General features: G+C 44.3%; 1 protein-coding gene across 1 annotated transcript; it reads left to right on the forward strand.

Moving 5' to 3' along the window:
• Positions 1–7,639: 7,639 nt before the first annotated feature.
• On the forward strand, positions 7,640–12,712 carry TEX48 (testis expressed 48). The gene is made up of 4 exons (XM_059410112.1): positions 7,640–7,667; positions 10,134–10,257; positions 11,475–11,623; positions 12,609–12,712. Exons 1-4 carry the CDS (start codon positions 7,640–7,642, stop codon positions 12,710–12,712), a joined length of 405 nt encoding a protein of 134 aa, XP_059266095.1.
• Positions 12,713–12,994: the final 282 nt, after the last annotated feature.

Genomic DNA, 12,994 nt, shown 5'->3' on the forward strand with positions numbered 1-12,994 from the left:
AAGACTTGCACACAAGTATTCATAGCGGCGTTATTCACAGAACCAAAAAGTGGAAACAACACAAATGTCCATCAACAGGTAAATAGATAAAATATGATATATTCATATAAGGGAATATTATTTTTTAAGTATTTTATTTATTTATTTGGGAGAAACAGTGCAATAGAGACAGTGAGAGAACATGAGCAGGGAGCACCAAGCCCGGCTTGATCTTAGGATCCCAGGATCACGACCTGAACAGAAGGCAGTCACTTAACTGACTGAGCCGCCCAGGTGCCCTGGGAACGTTATTTGACCAAAGAAATGAAGGACCGATACATGTTACAGTACAAATGAATCTTGAAAAGGGTTATAATAAGTGAAGATAAGTGAAAGAAACCAGACACAAAAGACTACATATTGTAGGATTCCATTTCTATGAAATGCTCAGAAGAGGCAGATCTGCAGAGACAGAAAGTAGATGCCTCGTTGCCAGGGGCTGGAAGGAAAAGGAACAGAGCGTAACTACTAATGGCTGTGGAGTTCCTTTTGGGGTGACTGAAATATTCAGGAATTAGTGGTAATAGTGGCATGACTCCATGAATATAATAAAGACTGAATTTTCTAGAAGTGTGAATTTTGTGGCGTATGAGTTATATTTCAATAAAGCTGTCATTTTAAGCATGAATTTTAAAAACAATCCAGGGGCCCCTGGGTGGCTCAGTCGTTAATGTCTGCCTTTGGCTTAAGTCATGATCCCAGCGTCCTGGGATCGAGTCCCACATCAGGCTCCCTGCTCAGTGGGAAGCCTGTTTCTCCCTCTCCCACTTGCCCTGCGTGTGTTACCTCTCTCACTTTCTCTCTGTCAAAACAAATAAATAAAATCTTTAAAAAAATCCAATTAGAAAATGAGTAAAAAGCACCAACAGATATTTCACCAAAGAAGGTGTGTGGGTAACGAACAAGCCCAGTAAAAGATATCCTACATCATTAGCCATTAGAAAAATGCACATTTGATTCTCAATGAGATACCAACACACACCTGGCTAAGTGGAAAAAATAAAAAAATGGTGGGGGTTAAAAAACCCACTTGAGCAGATGCAGAAAAATAGAACCAGTCATACCTTGCAATAGGAATGAAAAATGAGACAGTCACTCTGGAAAATAATTGACACTTCCTTTCAAAACTAAAACTGGATTTACCATACGATCCAGCAATAACACTCTGGGGCATCTCTCTGAACTTATTTTCACATGGAAACTAGTCCCTGAGCGTTCACAGGAGTTTTGTTTGTGACAAAGACCAGAAACCATTTAAACATCTCTCGACCCATGAATAGTTAAACACACTGTGATCCGTCCATACCATGGATTATGACTCAGCAGTTCTAAGGAATGAACTACTAATACACACTGTAACTTGGATGAACCTCAAATTATGCCGAGAGAGAGGAAAAAAAAACCCCAGCAACCTCAAAAAGATACATATGTACTGCATCTTTCCATTTATATAACATTCATGAAATGACAATTACAGAAATGGAGGATTGGTGGTTTCCAGGGATTAGAGGTGGTGGGAGAGAGGGTAGGTGTGATAAGAAAGGGGTAATACACAGGAGCCTTGCGGGGATGGTAGTTAAGCATCTGGATTGTGGCACAACACAGGAACCACACATGTAATGAAATTACACACAGCAATGCACATGCGGACGTCCCAATCCACGTATAACCCGTACACTTTGAATAGCTCTGTAGATTTTAACAATTTTCATTTCCTGGTTTTGATACTGTTTGTGATGCAAGACATTAACCTTGGGGAAGTCTGGGTAAAGGGTTTACAGGATCTCTCTGCACATTTTGCGACAACTTCCTACAAATTTGTGATTATTTTCCAAACGAAAGTTTTCCAAAGCCTGAATTTGTCCTCATCCAAAATGTTCTCCTATTCCTGAATTCTCCCATTTCGCATCCACAAATGCAAAAGCTAGACACAAAGGCATCTGCCCATACTCCTCCTCATCCTTCCCTCTCAACATCAAGTAATAATAATGACAATAGTGACAATGAAAATAATAAAGCAACATCCATTGATTGCTTCTTCTCTAGACTTCTTACAGCATGCATGGCTGAATTTATTCCTCACATCAACTCAATTACCTTTAAAATCATCCCATTTTAAAGGTAAGGAAATGAGGGGTCCAGGGGCTAAGAACTATGGTCAAGGTCGTACAGCAAGCTAAGACAGACCCCTCACCTAGCAGTCTGACTCTATTGCCCATAACATACGGAATCACCAGATTCAACATCCTCCCTCCCTCAATGTTGGCCAGTGTCTTAGTTCAAGAGTTCATGATTCTCTGCCTGGACCAAGAATCAGTAGGAGGAGCCTGCTGACTAGTCTCCTACCCCAGACCCAAAGGGAAGGAAGCAAGATATACCATATATCTTGGAATGGTAAATGACCCCAAACAGAACACAATCCCCAAGTTTCTCATGCAGAGAAGTCTTAAGGTTTTTTTGCCAACTTGCATAGACAAATGTTCAGTACTATAGGTGAAATAACCCAGTCTCCAGTTACGGGGATCCAATACGATATGTATTCACAATGGCATGTTACATAAAATACATGAATTTGGACATACTGCTATCCTCACCCACTTTCTGAAACAATTCACAGACAACTTTAACATCAGCCTTCATCTCACACAGCTTTCCAAAGTAAATTGTCTCCATTTCTTATTTGAAAATTAATGCTTTTGAACCCATTTATGATGCTGTCCCTGAAGAGCTAGAAGGACTCATCCATACAACATCAAGAAAATTTCGATTTTTTACATTTGCTCTATAGGTCAGTGGTTCTCAACACTGAAGGAGAATTAAAATCATACCGTATTTAAAAAGACAAGGAAGGGGTCCCTGGGTGGTTCAGTGGGTTAAGCCTCTGCCTTTGGCTCAGGTCATCATCTCAGGGTCCTGGGATTGAGCCCCGCATCAGGCTCTCTGCTCAGCGGGGATCCTGCTTCCTCCTCTCTCTCTGCCTGCCTCTCTCCCTACTTGTGATCTCTCTCTCTCTCTCTGTGTCAAATAAACAAATAATTTTTTTTTTTTAAAAGACAAGTAAAGGTCAAAAAGATCATACTTTATTATAAACTTCAAAGTCCCTCAAAGACTAGATCTTCATCGTTCTCAACACAAAAAAGGGAATGATCACTATGCAGTGTGATAGAGGTGTTTGCTACTGCTATAATATTGTACAGTATTACAATATTGTAATAAATATTAAATAAATTTGAAAATGGTAAATTACAATTACATTACAGATATTCATGTATCAAACCAACATGTTCTAAACCTCAAGCTTATACAATGTTACATGTCAACTATATCTTAATTTTTTTAATTGGGGAGACTACCTGGGGAACTTTAAAAACTATCAAGGCCCACAGAGTGAGTTTACTGGCCTGGAGTGGACATGGGGTGTGACATTGTTTCAAGTTCCTCTAGTGACTCCAAGTACAGCCTGGGCTGAAAACCACTTGTTTACAGGCATCGAGATCTCCACCAAGTAGTTCTGTGGTTCTCGGTCTTGTTTAAACACAAGAATCACCTGGAAAGTTTTGTAAAAATCCTGAAGCCCGGGTACCATTCCCCATTCCCCCCCAAAAAAACTCTGATTTAGTTAGGTTCCGGGGCATTCTTACATTTCAAAAACACCTCAGTGGGATCTCATCTGCGGCCAGATTTGAGAATCTTCGACACTGTGTCTTAAGAGTATTGCTTTATAAGTGAGGTTCAAAAGGCTGTTTTACCCACCACCCAATACTTACAATGGTAAGGTCATGCCCCCCTCCCACATAAGTCCCTCCCCAATGACCCCATGACTACAGAACTGCATGGAATGGCTTGGCTAGTGTATCAGTGACTTCTGTAAGCATCCAAAGATAGCACTGATGGAGAATGCTTCAACCTAATTTGGCTTCTTCAAATAGTGCCTGGTTGTCCTAAATAAAGGAATCGGAAGAGTGCCCCTTAAGATGAGAGATTTTGTGAGCACTCAAATACAAAGCAATTCTCCTTTTATCTGAGAAGATGTCGCTTTATTTTTGCACGTATTATTAACAACTATTTCTTGAACGCTTACTATAGCTAGCACCCTGCTAATTGTCTTTTATCTACCTGACCTCACTTCATCCTGAAAGTATACCTAGGACATGTAATCAGCATTATTTCCATTTTTGTAGAGTTGAAAGCTGAGAGGTGAAGTCCATTTGCCCAAGGTTAGCACCGAGCAGGTGCACAGAGACAGAAGGTGGACCCACATCTCTTATGTCCTACACTGTTCTGCCCCTCATGGACCAGCTGTCCTCGAGTGGCTTCCACGGGAGGCTTCTGTACGTCTGTTCCAGTGCCCAGACGGACACCACAGCAGAGAGCATGGCTTCATGGACAGAGGGCAGGACCACTGGAGAGAGGATCCACTGTCCTCCCCTCCTCCCTGATGTTGTGGTCCCGTCAAACCCCTCTGCTCCCAGCATTCCCTGGTTCACTGGTTCTGTGACATCACAGCCTCCTCTCTGCTCTGCCAGCTGCAGGTGAGTCAGCCTCAAAGGCTAGATCTGAGACCAGAAGGGGGTTTTCTGTACTTAAAGGGACAATGTCTCCATCATTCCTGGACTCCTTTGCTATAGGAAGCAGACACTACCCCTAACTTGCCTTGACCCCACCATTTTAGTCTCCGGGCCCCCGTCTCTCTACTTGTGATGAATGAGCCCTAAGTGCTCCTCCAGCTCCAGAAGTCTTCCTGTTGGACCTCGTTGGGTCTGGCCCAAGTGCTATGAGTCACTGGACACCTGAGGCTCCCAGTCCACTGGGCAGAACCCAAGGGCCGTTTTCTTTGGCTCCTGTCTCCATCTAGAGGCGGGCAGTGGTAGTGCGGGAAGCATCGCACCGTGTCCGTCCGTGTCCCCCCCCCCCCCCCCCCCCGCTAGCCTCAACTCCACACCACCGTGGTCCGCATCAGTATTTAACTTTAAGGTAACTTTTACAACATACCAGGCAGCTGTGCTAAGCACTTTCCATCGTTAGTTAATCCTCGCAACCACCTTCTAGGGTAAATACGATTATCGTCATCCCCATTGTACAAATTAACAAACTGAGCCTTAAAGGAAGTAAAATTCTTGTAAATTTCATAGCTTAATAAGTAGTAGATCTTCAAGAATTATCCCCCAAAGAATGTGCCTGTAACTGCTACACTACCTTTCTTGAAAGCCTTTCCATTTCTGAAGAAGGCTCAAAAGTCCAAACTTTCTGCTACCGAGACTCAAAGGAGAAAGAGTTTGTGCTCCCCTTCTTTTTCTCATGAAATTGCTGGCTGGAGTAAAAGTATGGAAGGCATTAATGCTAGATTCAAACAAACCCACATTTAAACCCGTGCAGCACTGCTAATAGGGAACGATCTCCAGGCTGTTTGTACCTCTGCGAGCTGCTGTACAGAAAAGAGACCTCCATTCAGTGTGCGAAACAAAAACTGAATTTATTTCCAGTTCAACAAGGGAGAATCAGGCTTTTATAACAAAGTCAAAGCTAATGGTGGTCATACAAGGGGTTCCGGGAGATGGAGAGTTGATGCGAGGTGGCATTTCAGAGGCAGGATAGCTTGGGAATGGTAGGAAAGGGTACCTGCCATTGTGTTTCTCGTACTTTCAGGAGAATGGTCACCAAGGCAACGTTTCATTAACAGGTGAGTTTAAAATGGGTTTCTGGAGATTAGCTGTTAACCGTGGTTACAGAGCAATTGGTCTTAGGAGAGTGGGAACTTCTTTTTTATTCTCAGCCGACCTCTTTTTTTCTTCCTCAACCAAAGCTTCACAAGAGACCCTCAGGGACTGTGCACATGTTCAACCACTGCTGTCCACTCTCCTTGAAGACACAGTTTCCCTTTTCCACCGACAGCAATCTGACGTTCAGTCTGAGCATCAGCTAGCCTGATGTCTTTCAGTTTTCTCTCTGAATCTTCTACGGAGCTATATGTTGAGCCAGTGGCCCCAGGAGATCCTTTGGCTCTCTGGACCACAGCCACCAAATGCGGGGTAAACAATATTCATTTAAAAAGCATGGAGTTGGGGTGTCTGGATGGCTCAGTGGGGTAAAGCCTCTGCCTTTGGCTCAGGTCATGATCCCAGGGTTCTGGGATCAAGCCCCAAGTCAGGCTCTCTACTCAGCAGGGAGCCTGCTTTCCCCTCTCTCTGCCTGCCTCTCTGCCTCCTTGTGATCTCTGCCTGTCAAATAAATAAATAAAATCTTTAAAAAAAAAAAAAAAAGCATGGAGCACTGGGTGTGATACATAAACAATGAATCCTGGAACACTGAAAAAATAAAGTTTAAATTAAAAAAAGATAATAATTAAGAGTTTAATTATTGGATTAAATAATTAGATTCATTAAAAAGAAGCATCTGGAAGGTGCTCCAGAATCATGATCCAATTTCCTAGGCATGACCGAGAAAATAAATTTCCAATGATTCCTTGTGTCTGCTTTTGTAGCCAGGTTGCCTTTGTTTGGGGCTTAGAAACCCCACCTGTGGTGTGAATCCAGGTACACCATGAAGGGTTAGCAGAAGTGCATCCCCTCTCTGATCCAACAACAGGTATTCTGTTACCCACGGGAATTTGAGCTAAGGAATTGCAGCTCGTTGGTTGCGCTCCAGGGTTTGGGCTGTTTTATTTGCTATGTCAGCCAGAGTGAGAGAAAAGGAGGACCTTGGGCTGTCCAGCTCCTATGGATGACCCTCTGACCTCAGAAGTCTGGTCCACCCTATCGGTATTTGATAGCCCGGAAGGGTTCCCTTCCTTCCAACACTATGTGAGACGACACAGTCCACTGCGGGTGTTGGGGAGTTGTACACGTGGAATGGCCCAAGTACTCATCACACAGAATAGTCCTGGTTCCGGTTGGCATTGAAGACTGTGCTTTCCACCTAAGAAACGAATCATGTCAACAAGCAGTATTGTCTGTCTATATTTGTCAACAATTCCCCTTGAGAGTTGAGAGGAAGGGTAGGAATGTGTTGAATGCTAAGGTCTCCTCTGAGTGGCATCCCTGGAGAGAGTTCTTCCCACGGCTTTCTGCTCACAGTAAATACAAGGGTCTTTATCAACAGGCTTCACATTCTTTATGGACAGAGGAGTTTTGATTCTGGTTTATTTCAGGAGCCAACTGTTTTCTCCAAGAGGCCATTTCTGGTTAATCTTGGAGGACTCATTGAAGATGATCCTGAGATCTAAGCTGGCATTTCCCATTCCGATTTATTTTATCTAAGTTCCCTATTTTAGGTCTGAGTCTTTCACAAAGAGAGAGGGAAGCCTCCTTCTACTTAAGCTGTTGGTCTGCCCTAGAATTTCTTGGTAAGTGTCTTGAAGTCTATTACATTAAATCTCCCAGTAATTCATCTTGACTTTGTTTGCCATTTTGAATCTTTGCTCAATCTACCCAGAAGAGGAAGCCTTTTTAAATACTTTCAGATGGTACATTTCCTTTTTTTCTTTCCAAGTCCACTTTTTTGAGTTATGTGTCAGGGGGTTATTTAAATCTTCTGGCCTTTTCCATCCTGCTGCTCCTAAACATGTTTCCCCCTCTCTGAAGGTCAACCATTAAGTGAAGCGATGGGTACAAATATGGTGGTCAAGATGAGTGAGAATAACTAACAGAATCCTGAGTTCAATACAGCTGCTTTCTGTCATTTGGAAATTTGGAATGATTCTTAATCTTTGCCCTCAACTCCTCTGTTACGCAGGGTTTGAATTCAGCCTCTCAGGACCCACCTCCTGGTATAGGGGGGTTTTGAGGGGATAGTGTACGATGTTGATTGTTCTTTTCTACAGAAATGAAGGGAATTTATTTAGGCAGTCACAGGAAAGAATATAAAGAGTGTAAGTGGGTAGTAATGATAAAGCTGGGTGGAGAGAAAAAAGATGTAAAAAAAGTAGGTTTCAGAAGGTTTGAGTAGGAGTACTTTTCCTTTTTCTTTCTGAGGCCAGAACATACCAATCAAGGAAGCTCTCTCTACTGAATATTTGGTATTTTTGTCTTCTCTTTTTTCTAGAGTCCCTTTGAAATCTCTTATTTTTGATGTTAAAGGTTTGCCATACTGCCCATAATTTCAAGTCACCTGGTAAAATTTTTCCATTTATTGATATACACACACACATGAAGGGACATAGAGTGAGAGTGTCTATATGAAGCAGGAGTTTTTCCAAGAAGAGGCAGCAACTTTGGTGTAAATGAGACCACGACAAAAGGAGAGGACACACCACATTTGACCCCAGTTATGCATAGTGGCTTGAATTCCATGCCCTAAGAGAGCCTAGAAGAAGCCATCTGGTCAATAACCTGGAAATCCTCACTCCAGAACATGCACCGAGGAAAGTGACCTTTCATTAATTAAGCTAACAAGAGAGAACAGGGGCTCATGAAGGTTTGTGGGAACCCAAGGCAGAGTTTTAACAATTACTTTATACCCACTGATCACCACCTAACAGACCTCCCACTATTAGTCCTCAGAGCTGATCTGTGGTGAAAGCTTGTCAGACCCATGCTTCCATTCCTTCCTTAGGAAACACTTCCTTCAACATTCAATATATGTGAGGCAATCTGGAACAAAGGAAAATCCCACGAGGCAAGAATTTACATGAACGAAACTGAAATTAAAGCAAGCAGCAGAATAAACATATTAATGGCAAGGATATTTGCTAAATAGTGCATTTCCAAAACAAAAGAGCTCATTGCCTTATATAAATTTCTGTTTATAAATCCTGAGAAGATACAATAAGTTCATCAAAGAGAGCTCAAGGAAATATCAGAGCTCCAATCGTGTCAAAAAACTCACTTGGCAACAAATCCCAAAGACTGTTGGAGATGTGGGCTCACTGGAGGAACTCTTGAGTCCAAGGATCCTGCAAAATGGGGACACTCATATGTGTCTAGTCGGCTGGATGTATCTAGCCACAGTATAGAAATTGTGCTATTGTCAAATAGCATACGTGCCAGAAGTTAAAGATTTTGTATTAATTTAAGAGGTCAAGGGTAAAAGAAGCAAAAGATGTTAGGAGACTATTGGTCTAATTCATGCAAGAGATAATAGTGGCTTGGACCAGGGGAGAGCAGTAGAGAAATTGAGAAGCGAGTGTCCATGAGTGAGGCAGCTCACACAGCGAACTGGGTCTTATGAGGGACATCCGCCAATACCATAGTAAGAATTTCCTAAAAGGGGGTCTAGCCAAAGAAGAGGGAGTGAGAACAGGAAGTATCCAGAGACAAAGGAGTTTGGGAGTAAAACAAGGTTTTATCATTCTGGACCAACAGAACCAGAAAGATCCATGAAGGCACCGTCTAGCCCAACTTCCTCTTCTCCTTGATGAAGCTCCTGAGGCTCAGAGATGCACGCGGATTTGCCCGCAGCCACTCAGCAAGTTCGTGGTGGAACCAGGACCTAAACCTTCAAGACTGAGCTTCATTGCATGCTCTCCTGGAACCTAGACCAGCTGGAATATTCTGGAGCTGATGAAACACATGAAGGGAAGGGAGAAGGGATGGAATGGCCATTGACTTGGCATTTATTGGCATTATTGTGTGCCAAGCACCATGGGGGGGGGGGGGTGTGACTTGTCACATATTTAACCCTTTACTTCTGCAGGCAGACTCTTCATTCCCACTTTCCCCATGAGAAGACTGAGGTTCCAGAAGGTTAGAATATGCACCTAGAAATGGGGCAGGGCATGTTTGTGGGTTGCCATAAGCTGGGATTTTGTGGTCAGGGGATTCTACCTAGAGTGCGAACACAGGTAAAGGACCAGGGTATTTCATCCACAGTCTTATGTTTATTTAGGAATCCAGGAACTGGGCTCCAAGTCAAGACCAGCTGACTCAACCAAGCGCCCCCTACAGGCAGAGCTGGCAGAGTAAAATTTCAACTCCTCTCCATGGGTGAGAAAATTTTGTAGAGAATGGGGAAAGTCATTCTAAGAGAGGGCAACCTACCCAGAAGGGCGTGGGTCTTGGGAGCGGGGAAGGCTATTCTATCTTGCTAGAGGCTGACCCAGTATGGCCCCCATCATGCTGAATTTCCAATGGCCCCCATTCCTTGACCTCCTCCAACAGCCCACCAAAACTTGGCCTCGAAGATCTTCTGCTTATGCTGCAGAGACTGTGAGGAGCCCCATGCCATGGATGACTCCAAGGTCCCCAGCCAAACCCAAGAGCATCAGCCATCGAACTTCAGTGGGTACCAGACAAGAACAACCCACCACCCACCTGACCTCTCTAGACCTCCTGTGTTCCTCCCCTTCTGCTGAGATTCCCTCAAATGTCCTTCAGCTTCTGAGTGCTAATTCCAACCTAAAATCAGATAGGGGCTTCCTAACCCAAACCCTTAAACATCAGGCAGGGAGACCCTTGAGGTGGCGAGGACAGTCCCATTAAGAGATGGAGCCATTCAACAGCAGGAGAGAAATTTTCGTGGCAGATTTTGCCAGAAATCCATCTGGAGGGTCTTTTAAATACTCCCCCTGGAAATTTCACAATAAAAACCCAGAACCTTAAAAATATCAATCCCTTTTTCCAAGACAATAACCATGCTGGTGACTGAGCCCCTATTATGTGCAAAGCACATCTAGGCATTAGGGACCCAGCTGTGATCAGGTAAGTCCCCCCACTGTTTCAGAGTGGACACAGGAGAATGGCGATATGATTTGATCCCCACAATAACTCTAAGAAGGGGACGTGATTAACCAAAATGGATGTGTCATTTTGTAGCTCTGAAAACAGGCATAGGAGGGAAGCGATTTGCTGTGGTTACGCATTTGGTAAAGGACGGAGGTATTTGTTACAGGATACAGCTCAATCTTTTGCTTTACTTTTAAGAATTTAGAAGTCTGTATAAAAAAAAAAAGTCTTCTGTACAACCACATTCACCATAATGATATTTATGTAGTGAAAACAACTTAAACATCCCCCACAAAAAAAGGAATATTGGTTAAATGACTCTTGAATTATCTGCAAAAGAGAATATTCTACAGCCATTATTTCCTAAAATTTAGTGACCTGAGAAAAATGTTTCTGATACATCGTATATGAAAAAAAATAGAATGTATACATGACATGTAGGATATAATGGGTTCTGTAAAAATACGCACGAGAAAAGATGGGAACTGTGATCACATCTAAAGAGATGGGTATTCGGGGCATTTCTATTTCTGCTTCATAGTCTTCGATATTTTGTAGCTTTTCTGTAATATCCATTACAGATATGTACTCACATTTACAAACAGAGAAAAAGGTAAACTTCACGTTTTGGAAAAATTATATATTATTTTGAACCCAGCAGGTGCGTATGAGAGCAAACCCTTAGCAGACCGGGGGAGGGAGACCCAGGTGGCCCCCACCCCCATCAGAACCACACTTTCACCTCCATCAATTCCCCTGACCCTCCCCGCCTAACAGTGTGGAATTATCACCATCAGGCTTGCAGAAGGGGGAGCTGGCCAGCAAGAGTTCCAAGCATGCTAAGGAAGCCTCCGGCTTGCCTTTGGGACAACCTCTGATGCACCCAGAAAAGAAAGCCTCTTCCACCAGCAACAAAGAGTATGAAGGTGAGTCCCAAACAGGGGTCCTAACACAGACCAGGAACCCCCATGGTCCAGATGACTAAGTCCCACGGATATGTGAGCTAAGCCAAAGGGGGCAATAGGAGAGATGGGACCACTCCCACCAGGAAGCTGCAGTCATATTCTGAGACCTGCCTGCGTCATCTCTCGAGCTAGGAATTACATGAGGCGCTGCAAGTCTGGGAGGAAAGGACACATATCCAGGCTTCTAAGCTTGTGTCTGCGCTGGCCACTAGAGGGGAAGTCCCAGGAAGACAGCTATGCACCCCCAACCCCAGCCAGGTGCATGCCAGAAGATGCTTGTGGGCTAGAGGGTAGTTCAGCAGGGGGCAAAACACCTCAGGGTCATGGAAGAAGGACAGAAGCCCAGTCCAGGAAGAAAAAACAAGTCCACGTGGTTGTGCACCAACACTACTTGGGTGACCAGGCTTAGCTTACTAGCACCCTGGGAGGCTGGCCGCTGAGAGTCAAGGACCAGCCCCACGCAGGCATCACAGAATTCTCAAAACAACTACACCTCCCTTGCAAACAGTTTCACAGAAAGTCCAATTGCAATTAAAGGCCAAAGGGGTTTCTCCTGCCCTTGAATCCAAGGTAGGGCCTGGGAGACCCTCGAGCTCCGCCCTCCCTCCTTGTGCCTCCCAACCCCACAGGGCTCTGTGGAACAGTTTAAAAACCCACCTCCCATTGTATAGAAAAGACTGGGGCCCACAGGGAAAGGGACTTCCCAAAAGTCCATTGGGAAGTAAGGTTGGTGTTAGAAGCAGGTTGGGCCCTTGAATACCCCAATGAACCTATGGACACATGTCCCTATCACAAAGGACTTCTGAGTCCCAGCCTGGGGTCCACGTGGCTCACCCAGTATTCCAGAATCTGATCGTGCTCAGGGCTGGAGGTGACCAGGATGGGCCATCCAAGCCCAATGCAAAGGTTCCACCCAGCATCATAATTTCTTCCTTTCTTCTTTTAGAATGGAATACACATGTGTGCCCAAGAGGTTTTTACAAGAGAAACCTAAACCGCTACTCTCAGGACCACTGGCCATTCCAGCCCTGCCACATAGGGAGACCCTGACCATTCTAGTCCGCAGCTCCCAAGCAGGCCTCCAGGACTGCATGCTGCTGGAGGGGCCCCGGGAGGAAGGGGGCGGTGAGCGGGGGCCATGAAGACAGATTCAGAAACTCCCCCAGAGGAGGAGAAGATGTCTGAGCCACCTCTGAGCCACCAGTAAGAATTCCTTCGACTCCTGAAAAAGCCACTGTGGGGGGAGCTGCTTCCAATTAAAGCCCTTGGTGATATCACGGGACTGTGTCTCCTCCTTCCCCCTCCTCACCAGGGAGTAGCTCTTTCAAAGAC

This window comes from Mustela nigripes, chromosome 9, assembly GCF_022355385.1.
Source record: "Mustela nigripes isolate SB6536 chromosome 9, MUSNIG.SB6536, whole genome shotgun sequence".
Lineage (NCBI taxonomy): Eukaryota > Metazoa > Chordata > Mammalia > Carnivora > Mustelidae > Mustela > Mustela nigripes.

Coding starts and splice junctions, on each gene's coding strand:
- TEX48 (XM_059410112.1), top strand. CDS start 7,640: ATGGGTACAAATATGGTGGTCAAGATGA. Junction 10,258..11,474: donor CAGCCATCGAACTTCAGTGG/GTACCAGACAAG, acceptor CCCGCCTAACAG/TGTGGAATTATCACCATCAG. Junction 11,624..12,608: donor CAGCAACAAAGAGTATGAAG/GTGAGTCCCAAA, acceptor TTCTTCTTTTAG/AATGGAATACACATGTGTGC.